Source organism: Neofelis nebulosa, chromosome 6, assembly GCF_028018385.1.
Source record: "Neofelis nebulosa isolate mNeoNeb1 chromosome 6, mNeoNeb1.pri, whole genome shotgun sequence".
Lineage (NCBI taxonomy): Eukaryota > Metazoa > Chordata > Mammalia > Carnivora > Felidae > Neofelis > Neofelis nebulosa.
The window spans coordinates 71,801,686-71,826,701 of record NC_080787.1 but is presented as its reverse complement, the minus strand read 5'-3'; the positions used below and the strand labels follow the sequence as shown (position 1 = coordinate 71,826,701).

Below are 25,016 nucleotides of genomic sequence, written 5' to 3'. Positions count from 1 at the left end.
CTTTCTTTCTTTAAGGTTTATTTATGTATTTATTTATTTAGAGAGAAAGCGCATAAGCTGGGGAGGCGTAGAGCGGAGGAGAGAGAGACAAAATCCCAAGCAGGCTCCACACTGTCAATGCAGAGCATGATGCGGGGCTTGAACCCAAGAACCATGAGATTATGACCCAAGCCGAAATCAGGAGTCAGACACTCAATCGACTGAGCCACACAGGCGCCTCTTAAGTTTATTTTTCTAATGATATCATAATTCACTCCTGCTTTAATATTTGCATGGCATATCTTTTTCCATCCTTTTACTTTCGACTTACATATATTATTATCTTTGAAGTCACTTTTTTGTAAACAGGACATAGTTGGGCTATGGTGCTTAAGCCACTCTCTGTTGATCTTGGTCTTTTAACTGAAATAAATAGTGCATTTAAATTGAATGTAGTTAGTAATATGCTCTATCTTCTAGATCACTGATTCTTTCCTCTCTCTTCTTTATTTTGCTGTTGAGCCTATCAAAGTTTTCATTTGTTACTACAGTTTTAGTTTTAAAATTTCCATTTCTTCCTCATTTACATCTATGTTTTTCTAAGTTTCACGTATGTTCACAATTGTTCATTAAAGAATTTTTATAATGGATGCTTTAAAATCTGTCATAATTTTTAAGTTTATTTATTTTTGAGAGGGAGAAAGAGAACAGGGGAGGGGCAGAGAATCCCAAGTAGGCTCTTCACTGTCAGTGCAGAGCCCGACATGGGGCTCAAACCCACAAACTGGAGGTCATGATCTGAGCCGAAACCAAGAGTCAGATGCTTAACCAATTGAGCCACCCAGGTGCCCATGTCATAATTCTAATATCTGTGCCACCTTGGTGTTTACTCTCTATTTTTCTGTTTGAACTCTGTTTCTTGATAAGTAATTTTCAAGTGAAATATGGACAGTTTGAATACTATATTATAGGACTCTAGATCTGATTTAGTTCTTGTGCTTTAGCAGGCCTCCCCTGGCACCGCCTTCCAGTGGATGCGGTGGGTGCTATCTCATTACCACTAGGTGGAGGTGAAATTCAGGTTCTCTACTAGGCCACCATTGTTATGAGAGGTGGAGGGGCTCAATGTTAATAGTAAGTAGGGGTGGAAGGCTCCCCACTAGGACTCCATTGATACCACCTCTGCTAGAGAGGGAGAGAATAGAGTATCTCATTATTCCCCAGGGACCAGGTACAAGTCCAGCTCTACATCTGACCCCGATCTAGCTCAGGGTCACTATAACCTTAAAGTTACTTTTAGCCCTTATCTACCTTGACCTCTGCCATACTGACATTAAATGTATCCTCTTTATTTAAAGCTTTCACTTCCTTTCAACTTCATGACATAACCCTCTCCAGACTTTTCTTCTTACCTATCAGATCCTTCAAAATTTAGTCAAGAGAATCTCTTTCTTCCCTGTCTCTCTTTAACTTTCCAGATTCTGTTCTTGTAGCTCTTTTCCTCATTCTGTATTTCTTCCTAAGCAATTTCACCCATTCTCATAATTAAATTACCACTTGCAAAATAAAACCTCCTAACTCTCTATGCCTCCAAGCAAGAACTCAAATGACTTCCAGAACCATATGTTCAACTGCTTATTGGCACTGTCCCTTCTGTTGTTATTAAAGACATCTAAAAGGAACTCATCCTGTCCTCCATCCAAACCTGTTCTGTTTTTGCATTCACTGCCTCACAGGTAGTGACAAAATCATTTAGCAGGTCTCAGTAGTTGGAAAGCGAGGAGTTATCTGCCATCCATTCCTCTCTTTCTTAATATCCATTCAATCAGTTGCTAAACAACTCTACCTCCTAAAAAACATTTATTTCCTCTTCACTCCAAATAAAATGACTTAATCAGGCTTCTTATATCACCTTAATTAATTTCCTTAAGTCATCTCTCAACTACACACCCACAATGAACATTCTTGTCAAAATGATCTTAAGGAAGCTCAATTATAATATCAAACATTTCTCTGATCAAACCTTTCACTCTTTATAACAATGTTTTCTTTTCCCAAACTGTTGAGTGCAACCATTAGTAAGCTATAATATCAATTCAGCAGCTTTCAACAACCAGTTCTTTAAAAAAATATTGTTTTATGAAATACATTTGAATGAACCAGAAAAAAAAAATATTTTTAAGTTTATTTATTTATTTTGAGAGCCTGACTTGGGGACTCGAACTCAAGAACCGTGAGATCACTACCTAAGCCAAAATCAAGAGTCTGATGCTTAACTGACTGAGCCACCCAGGTGCCCTGAATAAACTAGAAAATATTGGCAAGTGCTAGACATACTGATAGGTAAGTTCTGTTTTGTTTCATATATACACTCATTTTATATCACAAACCACTGAACACATATAAACTTAAACATACATGTATTAAGCATGTGTATACTGGGTCATGATGTAAGCTCTTCCAGGAAAGCTTCTTGGTCCCTCCTATTTCTGTACCCATGAAGAGAATGAAACATTCTTTTGCTGCTATATCTATACCATGTTAATGCTTCTGTCAAAGCTTTAATCCCTTTTTCTGCTCCCTACAAAACCATAAACTTCTAACACAGTACGTGGTTCATAGCTGGCACTTGATGAAATACCAAGTAAAAAATCATACTTTTGTGCTTACACAGTAATTTATTACCTAACCTAGGGTAGTAACCATTTTTTAAAAGGCTTGAGGCAGTATAACAACAACAACATAATAATCTAGCATTTATGAACATGTTGTATTTGCCAAGTATTTTCCTAGTGCTTGACATGTATTATTTAATTCTCATACCCTTTTAGATATTATTTTCATTTTTTAAATGAGAAAACACACACGTAGGGACATTAAATAATTTCCCAAATGTCACATAAGTGGTAGTGATAGAATAAAAAAATTAAAAAGTTTTGACTCTAGAAAACAAAGATATACATTATAGAATGTTAAAAATGTGCTAAAAGAAAGAAAATTAACTTACTTCAAATAAAAGTCTATAATAACATCATTTAAAAATTCTCCTTCACTTAGACAGTGTAGGTCCTCATTAGTAACGGAGATGCCTCCCTTAGCTGGAGGTGGTGGATATACTATCAATCTGTAACAAAATAAACAAAAAAACACAAGCAAAAACCACAAGTGTGTGTGTGTGTGTGTGTGTGTGTGTACAGAATTGAAATTTAATAAAACGGAAAAGAAATTTAAAGGCACTGCAAACATAAATGAATACTCTCACTTTTCTACGGGGCCCATGAAGATGGTATGATTCTCTCCAGTTTCTTCCTCATCATCAAAGAACTGGAATTCTTGTTTGTTTTTAAGTTGTATTTTAGATTCAAGGGACACCTAGTAAAGGAAATTAAATTACCAGTTTACAAAGTCAACTGAGAAATTTTTCACTAAAAAAAACAGCAAACACAAGACAAGAATACTTTTCAATTAAAGAAAATTACAAATATGAATTTAAAAAGTATACATGACTTTAAAAAGAAACAGGCAAAACTATGGTCCACATTCTTTGTATGTGTAGTTTCAAGAACAGTGATATGCTTCCAATTTTTGTAACAATGGTTTTATGGTATCTTATCTAAGATCTCTATCATCCTTATTTAGATTATGTTTGTAAATCGAAAGAACAAATATAGTGGTTTTTTCTTCTGAGAGTGGAGGTCTACCTAAGTTCAATGGCTAGGCAATCCATGGGATATGGGAGGAGAGGCTCAGGGAACGCAGTCCAATGAGCTTTAGTTCTCCAGAATAACAAAGAAAGAAACAAAGAAACAAAGAAACAAAGAAAGACCCTGAGTTGAAATTTTATTCTATTGCAGCTGCCTTACAGCTCCAGTTGCTTTTTTCTTCCTCATTAACAATCTCTTATAGCAAGCAAGTTTTACAAAAGAAGGGGAATGGTTCCTCTCCCTTCTGTTCTTTTCCTCAACCCACTTACTGTGTGAATAGCTCATCTCTGGTGAGACCTTACTCAGCTTCACCAAGATTGTGCCTTGGATAGCCCTATTTCCAATCTGTAGGCAGGTTGGAAGATTTTAAGTATTTCTAATAAATTAAGTCGGCAAAATTCAGTTGCATGATAAGGAGACAAATTTTTATTATGTAACATTATACTATGTGTTATAGTACACAGCCTTTGGTTCAGGTGGCTTTAGAGTTACCTACTGTATGATTAGTTATTCTAGAATTGGAAATATATGTTGACAGTCACAATCAAATGATATGTATTCTTAGGTTCTCAAATTTTCAACTATGTGTACACATGGTACATATAAATGTACATCAAGGACCAAAATTCCTTTATTTGTACTGAATCCAATACATCACTAGGAACCACTAGCAAATTTAAGAGTAACGATTAATTTGAATGTAGCAGTATGAACATTTATGTTTAGACTGGGGTAAAAAGAAAACAGGATAAGAGAAAAAGATGAAAAGATAATACAATGTGGAAAGAACGAGAAAAATGCTTTTGAGACCTGTACCAAGTACTATTTGTGTCCCAAGTCACCTACCCACCATTAATTTTCTGACACAAGATAGTTTATGAATCACATATAAAAGCAAATAATTCTGAAATGGAATTAAAAAGATCTAACTCCAATATTTCCCTTTAAAGCTAGGCATTATTTAAAATTACATTAAAAAACTAAAAAACATAATTACATTTTTAATTTTGTTTTCTTTTTGCCCACAACTTCCTTTGATGCTCTCTTCATAGGTTCTTGTACAGGCAACAAGTCTGCTATTGGCTTCTTCAAAGGGAATTTTCGCAAAAAAATTGGACACATTATTCTTTATACCAATGTCGGTAATGATACTTTCAAATACCATATTTGCCTGAGGATCAAGGCCATTTTGAAATATTAAAATTATGTATTGTTCTTCCAAATCTGAAAAAAAAAATAACTTTAAGTCTAAAAGAAAAAGATAGGTAGATATTAAAGAAAGAGTAACAGCTAGTTATTTCCAAGGATATCACTAGAAATCCTGGTACATATGTTTAAAATAGTTTGGTATACAGTGGGTGTATAATAAATACTGAAATAAAGACCAGTAACGGTGTCATCTAACAATGTCACCTAAAAGTTATTAAGAAAAAGGAACTAGGACACATTACCCTAGCAGGAAGCTTAAGAACAAACCTGTTCATGGATGTATTAATTTACCTCATCTAATAGAATCCAAATACATTTATAGTTTTAAATATATTTTAATTAACATTTTTGTAAAACACAAATTGCCAGGTGCACTATTAGTAGCTCTAGAGAATTTAATTGCAAAAACTACTATTCACTAATATGCCAATTCTTACAGCTTTAATAGTAACTATCAATTTTCATCATTAAGCTGAAGCAGCAATTATTGCTGAAAAGTATTTACCTTGCAATTAGTCATCCTATGTCATAAACGTCAGAGGTGAAGGGATACAAACTGGAGAACTACATCTATTATTGTAGAGGATGAAAACTCATTCTAAGAAGCCACAAACTTCCTACTCAGGCTGTTTCAAAGATTCCAGAATTATATGGTTGATTTACACTTAGCACTCCTTCTAGCGCATTAATTTTCTTTTTCATTTTACTCCGATTATAGTTTTAAAATAAGGAATGCAGATCTCTTTTGAGTTTTAACTCGTTTTGAAAACCTTCTAAATGGGTAAACCTGGGTATTATCTTTAGAACTTCCACTTTCTGTGGGCTTTTTACGTCATTTATAAAATGGGAGACTATATAGATATTTCGAGATCACTGTAAGGACTGTAGATAGGACATCTATTCAAGTGCACTCACACTGTATTATTTTAATGTGTTCCACAAAACTTACTTGTTAATTTATTTATTCCCTTAGAATCATTCCAAACTTTATCTTCCATATTCATTTGCAGTTGCATGCTCAGCTTTTCATAAACTGCTGGTATTGTCTGAAGAAATACAACTGGTAATTTTCGGACATTACACCATTCACATTTAGTTAGATCAGAGGTATTTAAAGTAATCCCTACAGGATCATTTTCTGGTTCTGGAGGAAAATAAATGGAAATAGAAAAGGAATTAATTCTAAAAATCAAGAATGGAGGAAACTGTGAAGAAATACAAGTTTAAAGTTAACCACATATTTGCTACGCTCTATAAACAGTAACTGTAGTGGGAAATGAAAAATCTTTATAACTATCTTAAAGAAGCTTCTATATATATATTTTTTTAAATGAAAAGAGGATTCTAATGAAGTATACTTACAAAATTAAACACGGGCTTTATAATGTTACAGAATTAAATTACACTATTAAGATACATGCCCTTTGTCAAGAAAACATGTAAAAATGAATTCATCTTCATGAATTCTATGAATATCATTTAATATTTTATTCTTGTAAAGTGTTTTATTGTAAACAAAGCTATAGTGACTAAAAAGACATAAAATAGCTTACCTTCTAGCTGTATCTTGATAAAATCTAAACAAAACTAAAAAGTAAGATAAATTAGTATCAATCATAAACTTACAAAGATTTTGCTACAAATATCCTAAGTGTCGTATTGTTATTTGAGACTTAGACTATAGAAGGCAGAAAAACAAAACCATCTACCATGTACTTAAATATGAGATATCCCCCCATTCCAAATTTTCCTTCAGAAAGGCAAGCTTCACCTTTTTATTCAAATACTTAGAACATTTCTTATATTGGTTTATATTTCTTAGAACTTCAAAGAGATATTGACAGAACATTACAATGAACACCTGAATACCCTTTACCTAGATTCACCAACTGTTAAAATTTTGCCACAACTACTCCCCATCACTCTTTCTATGCATATACACTTCCTTTTGCTAAACCAGCATAAAACAAGCAGAGGACATCATGACATTCCCTAAGTCGTTCAGCATGTATCTCCCAAGAACAAGGACATTCTCCTATACAACCAAAACAGCATTACTACACCTAAGAAAATCACGATTAATTCCATCCAACATGTACTTCTTCTTACTCCAATTTCCCCAACTGTTCCAAATTTTCCTTTATTGTGTTTTACCTTCCCCAAGCCATAATTCTGTCAAGGTTACATTTGTTTCTTTTGTCTACCTTGGTCTAGACCAGAAATATGTCCCCCTCTGTTCCTCATGACATGACCTTTGAAGAATAAGGCTAGGTTCTACAAAATGTACAACATCTTGAACTTGTGTTTCTTCAATTTAAAATTCAGGCCACACATTTCCAGCAAATTTCACACACAGGTAATGTCTTATACCTCCTACGACATCACACTGGAAGGCACAGGATGTCAGGCTGTACCAATAACAAGCTTAATCACTTAGCAAAGGTGTGTCAGGTTTTTCCACTGTAAAGATAATATTTTTCCCTCAGTAATTAAATAGTAACCTGTGGAGAGATACTTGAAAGCTTGTGAATATCTTGTTCCCTAATAACCTTTCCGCCAATGGTTTTACATTCCATTGAAAATTCTGCCTCAATCAGTTATTATTGGTACTTATAAAAAGGCGATTTGCTAATAATTTTAACATGGAGAAGACATATTAAGTCAATATATCCTACTCATTTTCTGTGTTACCATTAAGAGAATGCAAAAGGCAGACAAGAACTTCAAAATGCATTTAAAAATAAGTTGGAGGACACCTGGCTCAGTTGGTAGAATATGCAACTCTTGATCTCAGGGTCATGAGTTCAAGCCCCACATTTGGTGTGGAGCCTACTTAAAAATAAGTAAGTTGGATTGATATACCAAAGAACAAACAGATACATTAAAAGCAAGTTTATTAATAAAATGCTCATGGCAGAATCTAGCTGGGAGTTTTATGAACATTCACTGTAAAATTATTTCAACTCTTTTGTTTAAAAATTTTCACAATGTAGGGGTTCCTGAGTGGCTCAGTTGGTTAACTGTTCTACTTTTGATTACGGCTCAGGTCATGATCTCACAGATAATGAGATCAAGCCCCACATAGGGCTCTGCACTGATGGCATGGGGCCTGCTTGGGATTCTTGCTCTCATTCTCCCTCTCTCTTTCAGAATAAACATTTTTAAAAAGTAAATAAAATTTTTACAATGAAGAAAAGGAAGCAAAGAGATATAAAATAAATTCAGTAATTATTACAATAATTACTAAGTCTAGAATGTTACTAAACATACCTTCTAAAGACTGTGCCTATAGATAATATGATAAATGGGGACACCAAGAATGCTTACTTGTCGCTAGGGAAACATTACAACATACATAGAAGCTGAAGTTACATGCTTTAAAAAGTATGTTAGATGATTCAAAAAGTGGCAATAAGGATGACATAAACACTAATGTGGAAGCATTTGAATAAAATTGCTGTATGAGATATAAGAACAGAAAGAAGCATATCTAAGTATCTGTCATTTAAAAACTTGTAACTAAATTACAAGTAGACATTGGGCTATTTCACCATCATATCCAAGAGTTTCTAAATTTAAGGTAGCTGAAAACCTTAAATTTTATATCTTCTCATTGGAAAAAAGAGGGATTGTATTATATGTGGGTATAAATGCTATTCCTAATAATGTAAGCCATTTTCCTGTAAATTAAAAGTATTTACTTTTAAATAAAATTGGCACTTCTAGGGGTGTCTGGCTGTCTCAGTTGGTAGAGCATGTGACTCTTTTTTTTTTTTAATTAAAAAAATATTTTTATTTATTTTTGAGAGACAGAGAGAGAGCAAGCAGGGGAGGGGCAGAGAGAGAGGGAGACAGAATCCGAAGCAGGATCCAGGCTCTCAGCAGGATCCAGGCTCTCAGCCCCGACATGGGGCTCGAACCCACAAACAGTGAGATCATGACCTGAGATGAAGCTGGATGCTTAACCAACTGAGCCACCCAGGCACCCCGAGCATGTGACTCTTGATCTCAGCGTTTTGAGTTCAAACCCCACAATGGGCATAGACAGATTACTTAAAAATAAGATAATATAAAGATTTAAAAGTGGAACTTCTAGATAGTATCAATTCTTACACTGAATGAAATTAAATTATCCAATAATAAATGAGATTTGATAAAATATTTAAAACAATAAAACATTTAAAATCTGTTTCTGAGATTAATGATGACATGGAAGATAAATCACTATAAAACACAAGGCAGTTATATTCAAGAAGAAAATGTCAAATCATCTTTAATATATTATCTGAAGAAATTACAGATTAATTATCCTTCATTAAAGAATGTTCTTTGGAAGAATCCCATGGTACAATGAAAGTTAACACCACAGTTGCAAAATTCCACATTATAAGCACAACTTTTTGGTTGAAATATTTCACTTAAGCATTTAAAGAAAAATTACCTGTGTGAACACATTCTATATTACATATACTGCCTTTTACTTCTTAAAGTAAATCCATAAAGTTAGTTTTCTTCACTAAATCATATATACACTAACCTATAATTTTCATATAAAAAAAATTTTCATTCTGATTTTAATGTTATGTAGGTTTTTTTAAAAGTAATCTCTACGCTCAATGTGGGGCTCAAACTCACAACCTCAAGATCAAGAATTGCATGCTCTACTGACTGAGTCAGCCAGGCCCCCGAATGTAGTTCTTGATAGCTAGCCTTGAGACCTAATGTGCACCTTTCAACTAAATATCTAAAATGCCAGCAAAGCCTTAATTATCATTGTGTAAAGTTCTGATTAACGGTGTCAATGTGGGAAAAAGCCAGAAAACCTATAGGCTGCCCCTGAGAATTTTTGAGCTATTTTGACTTAGAATGACACTTTTGTTAACTGACAGAAACCAGGAAAGATAATCTGTCCTATGAAGACTTGTAACAAAACACAAATTTCATAAATCCTTGACAACCTTGACATATGTTACAATGTTATTGGGTAATAATGGATTGTCTAGTTTATATAGAATTTGCTTTAAATCTCTGGAGTACTTCTAAGTTTTTATTTTTATTTATTTATTTAAAAAAAATTTTTTTTTCAACGTTTTTTATTTATTTTTGGGACAGAGAGAGACAGAGCATGAACGGGGGAGGGGCAGAGAGAGAGGGAAACACAGAATCGGAAACAGGCTCCAGGCTCCGAGCCATCAGCCCAGAGCCTGACGCGGGGCTCGAACTCACGGACCGCAAGATCGTGACCTGGCTGAAGTCGGACGTTTAACCGACTGCGCCACCCAGGTGCCCCTACTTCTAAGTTTTTAAATGGTGAGAAGCTGGAGTTTTTTGATTAAAAAATACGAAACAAAACAAAACAAAAAAAACCAACCAACCAACCAACCAACTAGCAACCAACCAAAAAAACGCAGGACGTCTGGGTAGCCCAGTCAGTTAAGTGTCTGACTCTTGATTGTGGCTCAGGTCATGCCCTCACAGTTCCAACCCTGCATTGGGCTCTATGCTAATAGCATAGAGTCAGCTTGTGATTCTCTTCATCCCAATCTCTCTCTTTGCCCCTCCCCCATTTGCACCCCCCCAGTAAAAAAACAAAAATTAAAAATTAAAAAAAAAATTTAGGTTTCACATACTGTTTTGCTCTGATAAGAAATCAAGTCCATATATCATTTTCTCCTATATTAACCTATATATATTTTTTCTTTTTGGCCATATTTGGCCATATTGTATCCTGAAACTATGAATCCTAGAAAATAGCTATTACTTACCATAATTTAAATAGCAACAGTATAACTACCTTTCAACTTTCCTTATGTGGCATAATGTGTTTTCTTAAAGACACTACTTTATGTCTAAAGAACAATAATAGGGGACCAGGCTTCAAACAATAGATGAAAACAGACAGTTGGGGACGCCAAGTTAAGCAATCATAAAATAAAAGCTTACAAACTAAGTGTAGTGTTAAATGAAGATTAATTTACCAATAATGTACAGAATACATTAGGAAGAAGAAAAATGATGACTAAGAAAGCTGGTTATATTAAAATTATATTAAAATTTCAAATGCAAAATAAACATTTGAATTAAATTGGTGTCAGCAGAATAACATGGATGACAAGTAAGATAAAGGAACTACAGAAAGCCCTTTGGGCTTCCTGGACACTGAACTAGTCCAAAAGCACAGCGCCTCTTGTGTGGTGACTGTATTCCAATAATCTATTTCTAGGAGTCTTAATGTTGCAAGACATTTTTCTACAGACCCCAAAGCTTTTGGATTCATCTTTCTCTCATTATCATTCTTTAAAATACTCTTTTCACGCACTGAGCTGGCATGAGAATAAAACGGTAACATATTAGTTTTCTAACTCAGTGAGAGTAAGTATCTTCTTATGATGGATATGTCACTACCTTGAACATTACATTAGAATTTTTTATCCAATGATTTTTACTGTAAGGAACTATTTATAATTGCCTATATACTCTTAAAGCAATTTGAAATCTTGAAATAATTTTTAATATTCTATTAAATATTTTAATGTATAAGTTTTAAAATATTATATATTAGCCTTAGCCATGTAATTTTGAAAATTATAACTGGTACAGTAAAAAGCTTAAGAATGTACTTACAATTACAGGTTCTATTAATAGTCGGAAGAGTGTTCCTACTCGTATACTTCGACAGTTTAAAATGACACTGTCAAAGGAACTTTGGCAGCTTAAAGATACAGGATCAACTAAAGTTTCTTGAGACGTCACTTTACGACGTTTTAGAGGTGTGTTGACAATAGAATTACCAAACTGAAAAAGAAAAAAAATGTTTTCACTTTATAAGCAACTAAAACAAGGCTGAAACTAAGCCGACATATGCAAAGAAGACCCAACATAAAAAACATAATTATCAAAATATTAAAGACTAATTTTACTTCAACAGAGGATGTAAATATTTATTGATTTCATATAACAGAAATCCTTATTTTGTCCAGCTATACTATACTTTACACCTAGTCATTACTTGAAATTACAGTAATAGCATAGCACCAAGAATGTACTTTGGGAAATCAGACTACCTAGGTCCATATCATAGCTATACCACCTTGTAATTATCTGATTTTTAAAACAATAATAACTCCTTTCCTAAACTCCTTTCCTAAAACTCTTTTCCTAAACTAAAATAGATAGAAGAGTATCTATTCAAATGATGTAGAGTATATAAGCAGCTGAGCACAACGCTTCATGCACAGTAAAATGCTGGATAAAAATTAGCTAGTAATAGTGATAGCGGCTGTAATATTTGGATTAAATCAGCAATTGTTTAGAAAACAGATAATTTAGGGGAATGGTTATTTACACTACAAAAAGATTCTTTAACATATTTTAAAATGTACTTGATTTGTTAAAATTTCAGTCACTTCCACATGCAAATTAATCATAATATAAAATATCATTTTAGGAGTATATAATTTAAGTGTAACTAAAGTTACACTAAAAACTTTATTAATAATTATCACAAGAATAAAACATGATCTTGATAGAAAGCAAGAATAAAACATGATCTTGATAGAAAGCAAGAAAAAAACAAAACCACTGCATAGAGACAGGCACTATTCTCCCACTGTCCCTCTAGAAACATTTCCATGATCTATGGTATAGGTAAAAATATGTATTAAAATATTATGTATGTATATATACCTATATCTCTACAACTGTGCACACACACACACACACACATATTTATTTCTCAACACTGAGTTTTCAGGCTCATTAACAGATTAATCATGAATATTTCCCCAAATTATTAACAGAAACCTACTAAAGAGGTTTAAAAGCTTTTTCAGTTTCAGAATTATTTCTTCAAATAAAATGTCATTTAGCTCAATAATAAAATTGGTAATTATAAGAGCTGCTCCAGTTGAATCCAAAGTGGAGAGACTGAGTCTAGAAACGAGTGGTCCACATCTTTCCCAAGGAGCCTCTAAAAGAGCACTGAGAAACTCTTACTATTCACTGTGCCAGTTTGAAAACTGTTCACTCATAAACTCCATCATATGGAAATCCATTATTTATTTAACTGAACCCTCCTATGCTGGACATGTGAGTTCTTTCTGATCTTACCCCATGACAACACTATTCTCCTCCAAGCATTTTTGCTGCTCAATCATGGTGTGTGTGTGTGTGTGTGTGTGTGTGTGTGTGTGTGTGTGTATAAACTAATGCCTAATTGCCCTCTAGCATACCTATACCAATTTACACACCCAACACTCTATTTCTCCAACACTAACCAAAATTACAGACTATTATATACTTTAAAAATTTTCAACAATCTGACAGTTAACAAAATGTATTTTTTTTAACAAAATGTATTTTAATTTCATTTTCAGTACTTCACTACATTGTAAAAACTCTATTCATTTCCTTTATTCATTTTTCTATGGTTTGCTTCTATGAAGGACCAACTCACACTCTGTCACACAGTTCACTGTTTCCCCCACTCACATCTACCCATCAAATTCAGTTTATGGTATTTTGGTACAGTGTTCTGTACTTTTCATTTAATAATATATATTCATCTCTTTATTTACTATTTTTGCTTGCGCTGAAATACTTGGAAAGGCATTCCCAAGATTATATTAAAAATATTAGTCCATATTTCTTCTATCATCATACTTTATTTTTCCATTTTAACAACTGAGTATGTATGTTTCCATATTTTATCTATACTGATAACAATTCCTAACATTTACACACATACGTAATTTTTTTTTTTTTTTAAGTTTGTTTTGAGAGAGAGAGAGTGTAAGCACATGCACGCAAGCAGGGAAGGAGTAGAGAGAGAGAGAGAATCCCAAGGAGGCTCTGCACTGACAGCCCCCAATGGAGGGCTTGATCTCACAAACTGTGAGACCATGACCTGAGCCAAAATGAAGAGTTAGGATGTTTGGAACACCTGGGGAGCTCAAGTCAGTTGAGCGCCCAACTCTTGATGTCAACTTGGGTCATGATCTCAGGGTCATGGGATCAAGCCCCACATCGAGCTCTGCACTCAATGAGGATTCTATTCCGCCTGCTTGGGATTCTCTCTCTCTCTCCCTCTGGCCCTCCCCTGCATTTGTACGTTCTCTCTAAATAAATAAATAAATACACACATACACAAAATAAAATATAAAATAAGAGTGGGACAGTTAACCAACTGAGCCACCCAGGCACCCACACATGTTAATTTTTTAACATGTATGTTTTTTATTTTTTTAAAAAGTTCTTCATAAAAAAGAAAATATGCATGTATTTCTGTACCTTGGTATTCCTCCTACCAGCACCATAGAAATCCTAAAAGTCAGTGATATAGCTTCTTCCTGTCCACCAGATTATACAAGAGTATGTGTTTATATTTCACTTGTAAGGTTGGTTTTTTTCTTCGTTTTGAAATTTTTTACACTTTAAGCTTTTAGTTTAATAGAAATCTGTTTTGTATGTTTTAATGTTCTTTTAAATAAACTTCCAAGTGGTATTTTAAGCCCTACTTAATAAATAATTCTTTCTCCTTAAGATACTGTCAAATTACCCTCCAAAAAAAAATTTACATCCCAAAGGGGAGAGTCAATCTGAGTAAAAGGTCAATAAATGTGAAAAGTACCTGGTCTTTCATTCTTGCTTTTCTTGGCAATGTAACTGTATTTAACTCTGAATCTGCTGGAATGCTTCTTAGTTCATGCTCTACTCTACAGATATTTTCATTTAGTGCTGCTTCTACTTTTCCAGTGGATGGTGCTGGGGAAGAACATGCTGAATCAGCAGGTTGAGGAGATATGCTTTCTCTTCTGTTAGTCCTGTCATTGTCATCATCATCATCATCACTGGACAAAATGACTATAAAGAAAATGTTAAATACTTCAGGTATTTCATTTCTGTCAGTTAATGGGAAATATACCAAATTTGCTTTGGATCTCTTCTAGAACCAAGATTAATAAAAATGAAAGAAGACACAATCCATTCTATCTGATGAAAAGTTAAATTTGAAGACAATTAGAAAAGAAGAAAGGAAAAGAACTGGCATTTTTTATATAGACTTACAAATACGAAAGTATTCTATAGTCCATTACCATCACCCACACAAGATATACACCCAAGTTACAGCAAAATTTAACCATATGTCATAGATCTATTTCAGAGTTCTAGAAAGTCTCAAGTATAAAGATAACCTGCACAGAAACTGTGCACAAAATAGCATGCATTGTAAATGTGTGTGAAACTCCATGTGACCAAATAATTTTATTTTACATAGGAAATCACTAAAATCGCAATTGGTCCTTAGGAAAACATGAACCAGTGTCAAATTGCTCAGTAAATTCTGTGGAGTAAATGAATGTGGACCTGAAAATGAAGGGAATTTGCTCTTATATCTTCTACGTGAGTAGAATAATGATATTGGATCTTAACAAATCCATCTTTATATCATAATTTCTGCAAGCCACCCACAATGCACTTGAGTCAAATCCTAACCCTTTTATGGTTTATAAATGTATATAATCTGGCCATTGCCTACTTCTCCAACTTTCTCATACTGCTCCATTTCTCCCTCTTTATGCACCAAGCACACCATCCATTTATTTTGTTCCTCAAACATCAAAGTTTGATTTTGTCTGGATTGCAATTCCCCTAACACTTTGCATTTTGGTCATTAAATATTAGCTTTTTGATTCATTACCCAATCTAAAGGAAGCAAATAGTTGGCTTATTCACAACAACTGATATACATTTTCTGTTGCTTTTTGTTTTCTGTTGTTAGATGTTTACTTGCTCTCTCCCCACTACATATAAACTATGAGATCATTGCCTTGTCCACTGCTATACTCCCAGTCTAAAACTGCCTGGTGAAGAAAACAATTCAAAAATCATGTGTTGGAAGAACACATAAACTTGAAGAAGCATTTTTCTTTTTTAGAAACCCACATGTAAATGTTTAGTTACTAAATATGCCCCAGAGAGGCATCATTTCCATCACCATTTACCTGTCTTTTTTATTTTGTTATCTAGTCTTGGAAGCAAATGCTAAAGCTGGATCTTTTTCAGAACTGTTATTTTATTAACAGAAAATCTAACATGCCAGATTACAAGATCTAAATACATTTATACACATTTGAAAGTTAGGGTTCTGTAACTTACTATTTGCCTCTGTGAAATTAGGGACAAAAATAGTACCTATTGCAAAGGACCTGTTATGAGAACAAATGATTTAATACGTAAAAGATTTGGCACAATGACTGATATATGTAAGCTTTAAAAAAAGTTCATGAACTGCTTTATTTATGAAAAACCATACAGAAATATATTATATATGAATATATACTAAGGGGGAAGTCTACTGTTCTATTGACAATTATTTTTATGGTGCTTAACGGACATTAAAACATCTATATGTACTTTAAAACTTACTTTAAAGCCCCGAAGCTGCAACAGATAGAATTGTACTATATACCTCTTGTTTTAGTAACTTAACATAAATGCGGATTGTGCTCAATGTCACCATAATTTCAAAGGAAATGAGAAGTGTGCAAAGACAACAAACATATACTTAAAAAGCTTGTCTCATAGCTGCTTTCATTCTGTATATAGAATACATCCTATGTAATATATAAGATTCTGCATCAGGGTCTATGATGGACTGAATTGTGTCCCCTCAAAATTCATATGTTAAAGCTCTAACACTCACTGTGACCAAATTTGGAAATAGAGCTGATAAGAAGGTAATAAAGATTAAATGAGTTCATAAAGGTGAGGACTTAATCTAATAGGACTGATGTCCTTATAAGAAAAAGAAATGCAGCGATTTCTCTCTCTGTGTGTGGAAGCACAGAAGATGGGCCATGTAAGGACACAGTGAAGAGGCACCTGTCTACAAAGTAATGGCACCTTGATCTTGGACTTCCAGCCTTCAGAACTGTGAGAAAATAAATTTCTGTTGTTTAAACTACTTGGTTTATGGCATTCTGTTATGGGAACTCAAGCAGATTAATATAGGGTCTTTGTACTTACATTCCAACCTTATTTCCATACATATCAGCATGTCTTTCTCCTTACTTCGTTTTGGGCTCTATTCAAAAGTTACTTTATCAGAAGTGCCTATTTTACCACCTTTTTAAAATATCACCCTTCTTCATCTTGACATCTAACAATTAGCACTCTCTATTCCCTGGACCTGCTTCACTTTTCTATACAGAATTTATCACCACTACTTCAGACACTGTACATTTTATTATTTGACCACCCAAGACATAAGAGAAGTTTCATGAAAATAAACTATTTTAATAGGAACACGAATTTAAGAATAATTAACTATACAAGGAAAACAAGACTTTGAACCAGAAAAATCTGTTTTCTAGAGTCTAAACTCCAACAGTCCTTATGTATATAATAATATTGAGAATTTAATCTTCTTAATCATGGGTTGCCTCATTAATAAAATGGGATATATCTGTACCTACCTCACATGTTATAATAATTTTTACAATAAACTAAACTTGGTTAGTGTATATACCTTTACCACAAAGTAAGGCATGTAAGCATTGAATAAATGATATTTTTTATTACTAGTATAAAATGTCCTTAAAACATATTTTTCCATCTACTTTAATAGAAAATACTTAGTCTTCAATTGTTTTGTTTGTTCATTTTTTGAGCAAGGAAGGAGAACAAATTTATGTCTTACAGTTTTAATGCATGGTTGATATGGTCCTAAGTTAAGTTCTGAATAGTAAACTACTGAAGCCACTTCAAAACCACATGAATTTATTGTTTTTTAACTTAATCACATTAGCCTTAAGTTCTAGTTCTCTCATCCTAGAAACTTCATCAGGATGGTATAGCATTTGGCTCAGTAATAGTACCCAGTAACTAATAAGTAAGTTTTCTTCATATCTAACCATAAAAATGTAAAACCTTCACTATTAGGAAAGATTTAAATTATTTTAACAATATTTAATATCGCACTGATAAAACACTAAAATGTATTGTAAAATATTCATCAAATACTAACATCATCATAGTATCATAACAGATGTGTTTGTTGGCTGATACCCATCACAGTTATAATTTTTTTAATAGTTCTTTTTGAAAAATAAGCTAATGCACTGTTATGAGCTAAGGTTTGCTTTTTTTTTTTTTTAAGTTTATTTACTTAAGTAATTGCTTTACCCATTGTGGGGTTTGAACTCATGACCCCAAAATCAAGAGTTGCATGCTCTCCCAACTGAGCCAGGTAGGGGCCGCTGAGCTAAGGTTTTTCTATTGAACTGAATTAAAATAGAACTTGACATATTTCTCAGATTAAAATTTTTTTTTATTTTTAGGGGCACCTGGGTGGCTCAGTCGGTTGTGTCTGACTTTGGCTCAAGTAATGATTTTGTAATTCGTGAGTGCGAGCCCCACATCAGGCTTTGTGCTCATAGCTCAGAGCCTGGAGCCTGCTTCAGATTCTGTATCTCCCTCTCTCTCTCTCTTCCCCTCCCCCACTCATGTTCCCGCGTGCTCTTTCTCTCAAAAATAAATAAACGTTAAAAAAAGTAAAATCTACTTTAAGAAAAAAATTTTTATGTCATCCCCTTTCATTTACCAGTTTTCAGAGTAATTATTTGGAACCTAAGCAACCTCCAAAGGTAACCAACTGGGCGCTTTTTTTCTTTTGGGGGAGTAGGGAGATGATATCATTGCGAGCTAAAAAAAAAAAAAATTAATATATTTGGCATATTTCAATAAATAGCAGTTATGAAACCTTTTGTGACTCATACAGTCCCATTACTGGTCAGTAGGAGCCCTTTCATTTTAGCTCCTGTGTCTTTTGAACATGTCCATAGTAGTTTTTGACTGCTTCCATGCTTCCTGATATGAGTAAATGATCTAGATTTATCTCATACACTCCTGCTCCAGACCTGGAGTCAGCCATTTCTCTGAGGAGTTCTACTTATTTTTAGTGAGAAGTAGTATTCAAAAACATAAATATGGGAAATAGAATTGTTCACTTCTATCTAAGAGAATATATATAATAATTTCATGCCATTCTCTCCAATCCAAGTTTAAAATTATGAGATTGTTACTTCTTTGACTTTACTTTTGAATTCCTTTGCTCTAACACTGAAAATCTTGGATTCTGGAGATAATAATAAAATTGCTTATTTGTTTTATCGATATATGTGTTTAAAAATAACAATACAAAAAATAGCAATACCAATATTATTAACAGTATTACTGATGCACTTAGAATTTCTTTGCAATTCTGTTTGACCTTAAAATATATCACATCAGGAATGCATAGCCACAGTATTATTTTAATTTAATTTCATTTGAAATAATTCTTCTGTGTGTTCAAGCCACCAACCAGATATATAATTAGGTTCATTAGTTTCATCTTGGTTTTGATTTTTTTAAATTTCCTATTTAATTTTGCTTTATAATCATGTAAAACATTTACATGGTTCTCAGGTCAAATCTACAAAAAAGGTATGTTTGGAGATATCCGGCATCTATCCCTAATTCCTACACTGTTCCCTCCCTTCTAATCAATTATTTTTAAAATTAGTTTTTAGTGTATCTTTCTTTTAAAAAAAAATTCCCTATATTCATTCTCCCACCTTCAAAAAGGGTAGCACATTATCTACTGTGATCTGTACTTTGCTTTATTCATGTTATTAAAGATCTTAAAACTCACTCTATAGAATATTAAATGAGATCTTTCTCTCCTCTTACAGCTATGTACACTATAGTTTATTCAACTACTCCCTGTTTCTAATCTTCGCTACTTATTACAAACAGTATTGCATTTCATATACACACATATATCTAAAGGTAAGAAAAAGACTTAGGGGAAGATGGGGTGCCTGGGTGTTTCAGTTGGTTGAGCGTCTGACTCCTGGTTTCAGCTCAGGTCACGATCTCACACTTCAAGGGTTTGAGCCTCATGTCAGGCTCCATGCTGACTGTGTGGGGCCTGCTTGGGATTCTCCCTCTCTCTCTGCCCCTACTCCACTCATTCTCACTCTCTTTCTCAAAATAAATAAATAAACTTAAAAAAAAAAAAAAGATTTAAGGGAAGAGTAAATGTGGTAAGAGAACTAATTTTCATTGAGTTCTTTCTACATGTCAAACACTTTATTTACTGGGCTATGGTAGGCACTTTATATGTTACTTCATTTACTTCCTCAAAAACCCTATCAGGCAGAAAATAATCCATTTACAAATCAGAGAGATTAAATGAACTGGACCAAAGTTAGAAATTTGGGCATAACTGGCACTTGACCTAAGACCGGGGTCAAGGTCTGTGCTCCCCCCACCTCCCCACTATTTAAGATGGATGGGGTGAAAACAAAGTCAGTTATTATTTTCCAACTACATGGACAGTTTTAATCATCTACCCAAAGAACATGTTATATAACTGACACAAATACCTATTAAAACTATACTTCTCAAATATGCTCATGCTCACATTAAAAACATATGTAAAAAATACTGGATTGATATAAATAATACTAAAGGGAGTAAAATACTTACTTGGATCATTTAGGTCTGACAGGCTTGTTTTCCTTTCTTTCAGGTTTGTGAGTTTGGCTACTTTTGCCCTAGGTAAAATGACTTTCCCATTAGTCTGCAAATAATTCTGTCTACTATCATCACAATTCACAATAATATCAACTGGAATCTTTCCCAGACTGTTGCCATAAAACTTCTTGGATGATAATGCTGTGTTTTGTGACTTCTGTCCTCCAGAATTCTGATGAATTGATGTTCTTAATAATGGTCCAGTAGATTCACTCAAAGTTATAGCTTGTCTGCAATTTCTTTGCACATCCTTAGGAAAAAGAATACCACAACTTTGGCATTTTGTCTGATTTTCCTTTTCTTTTCCACATTTTGGACAATACCCACACTGGTTAGAAACCTTAAGTTCCAAAAGAATAAAAAAATCAAAAGACTTTGGCACTTTATTTCAACATTATGGAATAAAAAATATGATTTCAAAATTAAGTCTCTCACTCCACATCATCATCACCATGGCTGCCAAAAAATCCTGAATACATCATGTTACTTGGGATTTAGCATCAGGATGCTGGAAGCAATTTTCGGGACCATCTTAATCCAGCAATCCTTACGTTGGACCATGTACACTACTTAAGGGCTATATAAAGATTTTCTATGGCATACAGAACGTAAATAATCTTAAGGGAATCAACATCTAAAATTCTCAATTTCCACATATCATTCCAAAACCTGACTTGATTATGCCTCTGATGTCAAGCTATCTCCTGCCAGAATTGTTCTCCTACTTAAAAAAACAAAACACTTCCATTTGAAATATTACAATGGTGCATTGCCCTGGAGTATAAAAACCACCAAACCAAACCAAAGGATAATTTAAATGTTGGAAAAAAGAATCAATTTTAAACACTGGTTAACAAAAACTTTTACAAGACAACTGATTTCTAAGACAGTGCTTCAAAAATATTTTAAGGAAGGCCTAGTGTAGGTTACAATTGTGAGATTATTAAAAATGTTTCTTGATAGTAGAGCTTCCTGTGATTTGGGGCATATAATTTAGAAGAAGTTTAAGGATTATTTTCATACTCATGTACTTATTTATGTGAAAAAGGTTCTTTAGCACTTAGATCTTTAAGAAGCAAAAATATGAATAGATGTTGAATTGTCTCACTATGCCCAGCATAATATTTATTCATAGACACAGGAAGTAATTGAAAAAAACAATCAGTATCTCTAATTAAAACATGCATTTCCAATAATTTTATGTCAAATAACTTATCAAACTTTATAACATATAGTTTTAATCAAGTGTGCTATTAACAGAAATAATCAAAAATAAATTTAACACTTTGAGTCTTATATAATAGGAAATAAGTGGATAAATACTTCTGGCAGTGAAATAATAGAAAGAAATAGTAATTATCAAGTGTTATAGTATTTGGATGCTACCAGATCCATGTATGAGGAGAGTGATTAAACCACTCTCTATTTTAAAATGTTACTCTTTGGGGGCACCAACTGGCTCAGTCAGTTGGGCATCTGATATTGGTTTCGGCTCAGGTCATGATCTTACAGTTTGTAGGTTCAAGCCCCACAGTGGGCTCTGTGCTGGCAGCATGGAGCCTGCTTGGAATCCTCTCTCTCCCTCTCTCTCTGCCCCTTCCCAGCTTGCGTTTTCTCTCTCTCAAAAATAATAAAATAAAATGTTACTCTTTTCACTGTGTCAACTATTACATCCTATGTAACCATTTAATCTTGAAACAAAAAATGTTCAATGTCAACTTAAAAATATGTAAGAGAATGTATAGTTGTTTAAAATTTTTTAAATCTTTTAGGTGACAGAAGTCATCAAGTAGTTGTAGGAGGAACACGTTGTATAAACATAAATTTCAAAATTCACTGAGCTAAAAGCTTAAGTTCTGGACATCTTATTCCATGTAAATTTATACCTTAAATACACTTAGGAAACTGTCTAAAGACCACTGGTCTAGTCTTTTCTTGTTTTAAACAAGGGAAAACTGACAAAAACTGTTTCCCTTGTCTTACATGACTCACAACAGAGCCATTCTATCAAACCATGTTATCTATTCAAGGATCTACCCCAGATAACAACAAAGAATGAAATCAAGCTTCTACCAAGGCAAAGCTGAACTCAGAACATTGTTCACTATCACAGCATATGTAGATTATAAAAAAAAAAAGAAGAACATGTCTCTTTCTCTGCCAACACATAGCAGAATTCTGTTATACTATTTGTGGAGTCTAGGTATAAGGAATTTTTTTCTCATAGCACTTGTGATAGTGCCCTGTGTATTTAGGATGTATAGTTAACAGGTGAACTATGCAAATAACTCATTAGACACAAACATGGGACAGATTATCTACCTCTCGAATTTTAGCCTATTGTCAATAAGGGAAAGAAATACTAGTATAGTTAACCCTTGAACAACACAGGTTTGAACAGCATATGTCCACTTACATGACAATATTTTTTTTGATAAATACAGTACTGTAAATGTATTTTATCTTCCTTATTATTTTCTCAACATGTACTTTTCTCTAGCTTACCTTACAGTAAGAATACAGTATACAGAGGCACCTGGGTGGCTCAGCTGGTTAAGCGTCTGACCTCAGCTCAGGTCATGATCTCATGGTTTGTGGGTTTAAACCCTGCATAAGGCTCTGTGCTGACAGCTCAGAGCCTGGAGCCTGCTTTGGATTGTTTCCCTCTCTCTCTACCCTTACTCCACTAGTGCTCTCTCTCTTTCTCTCTCTCAAAAATAAATAAACATTTAAAAAAATACAGTATATAATACATAACATGCAAAGTATGTGACAATCAACTGTGTTGTTGGTAAGGCTTCTAGACAACAGTTAATTAAATGAAGTAAATAAATGAATAAAATTCTGGAAGAGTTAAAAGTTAATATGCAGATTTTCAATTGTGCAAGGATCAGCACTTCTAACTCCTGTGTTGTTCAAGGGTCAACTGTACATTTAAATGAAATAATGCAATTATTCCCTAATGGACTTCAAATGGTTGGCCATGTAACAATGCACCTAAAAGGGAAACTCAAACAAAACAGCAGTGCCCATCTATGCATACCACACTGTGATAAAATACCTAATCATCTCAGAAAAATCTAAACCCCACTCTTTTCATAATAAGCAAAGAAATACTTCCATTTCTACATAGGTTTACAAAATATCCTGGTGAACCCCCAAAAAGTTTAAAGATATTAATTTATGTGGAAAACCGAGCCCCATCTGTTGTAGTGGGAATCAACTACATATAAGCTAACCCTGTCTTTTAAGAATCTGACACCAGAGACACCTGAGGCACCAGTTGCCTCAGAGGCAACTGAGCCTGGGTGGCTCAGCTGATTAAGTGTCTCACTTTTAATTTCAGCTCAAGTCATGATCTCATGGCTTATGAGTTCAAGCCCTGCATCGGGCTCCATGCTGACAGTGCAGAGCCTGCTTGGGATTCTTTCTCTCCCCCTTTCTCTCTGCTCCCACCGACAGTGTGCATACTTGTGTTCTCTCTTTCTCTGTCATAATAAATACATAAACTTAAAAAAAATCTGACTCCAATTTTTCATTGCCTATAACAAAGATAAATAGGACATATTTCAATGGAAAGAACCCCATGAAAAGGTAATACTCCCACATATTTCCTTTTATAAGTTGATACTAAACACAGAAAGCACATAGTATTCAAATTTCTGATATTAAAATGCAGAATGAACTATACTGTAAACTATTATCATATGCCTTCCATCAGCTAAGAAACACATACCTTGGAACTATTTGCAACAAAAACAAAATGCATGTTAGCTGAACCAAATATAATATTAAATTTTCCATGATAAAAACTACAGATTCAGAACTGTATCAACCTAACAATCTAAACACTATAATCTCAACACTGCTCAATTACTTTTAGTAAAGTGTGTATGAAGTTATATATTTCCATAATAATTTCATGTTAGATAAAATTTCTTTTGGAAAACAAAGACTAATTAAAGTCTCATTTTCCCCCTCTTGGTAGGTAGACTATTACAAAATAAAATAAATCCTAGTCAGTAACACATACTATCTGCCAGACTCTATAGATAAATAATAACCAAGTAAGCTTAATAAGAATGAACCTGTCTCTGATGAGACACCAATGAGATGTCATTTTTAGTAAATACCCTTAAGATGTATAATCTCATTAAATATCAAAGACTGTTTCCTTGTAAACAGTACATAGTGTAGCATTTCACAAGCTACATGTGGGGAAAAAAACCCCACTAATCTTGTTTAAGAATTACAAATTACATTAAGGGTGGCTAGAATCTATTCTTTATGTTCACTAAGAACAGAGTAAGAACAACTGGAATGCAGTAAAGAGTAAAAGAAAGATTTATTTTAGATGTTAAAAAATTCTGAGGTTTTCAGCTGGCATGCTTAGGAGAGAGAAGGACAGTGTGTCCTTTCTGCTTCTTTACCTGGATCAAGCAGTGGGCCAGGCAGCAGGGAAATGCCAGTATGGGCTAGGCCAACCTTAGGCTGGCACTCCAGGAGAATGATCAGATAAAAAGCAACTGAACCAATAAGTAA

The 25,016-nt window shown here is 33.8% G+C and overlaps 1 protein-coding gene across 7 annotated transcripts in view; it reads right to left on the bottom strand.

Annotated features, from left to right (window-relative positions):
- SENP6 (SUMO specific peptidase 6) overlaps nt 1-25,016 on the bottom strand; it is a 118,097-nt gene that overhangs the window by 26,129 nt on the left and 66,952 nt on the right. For 5 of the 7 annotated variants that reach the window (XM_058734502.1, XM_058734503.1, XM_058734504.1 and 2 more), the window contains 8 exons: nt 20,427-20,724; nt 14,521-14,753; nt 11,517-11,687; nt 6,446-6,479; nt 5,842-6,036; nt 4,681-4,907; nt 3,242-3,351; nt 2,987-3,103 (listed from right to left, as the gene is read on the bottom strand). In XM_058734502.1, the coding sequence (XP_058590485.1) occupies nt 2,987-3,103; nt 3,242-3,351; nt 4,681-4,907; nt 5,842-6,036; nt 6,446-6,479; nt 11,517-11,687; nt 14,521-14,753; nt 20,427-20,724 (1,385 nt within the window). The remainder of the gene's footprint in view (nt 1-2,986; nt 3,104-3,241; nt 3,352-4,680; nt 4,908-5,841; nt 6,037-6,445; nt 6,480-11,516; nt 11,688-14,520; nt 14,754-20,426; nt 20,725-25,016) is intronic. The other 2 variants (XM_058734505.1, XM_058734508.1) reach the window with 2 other exon arrangements.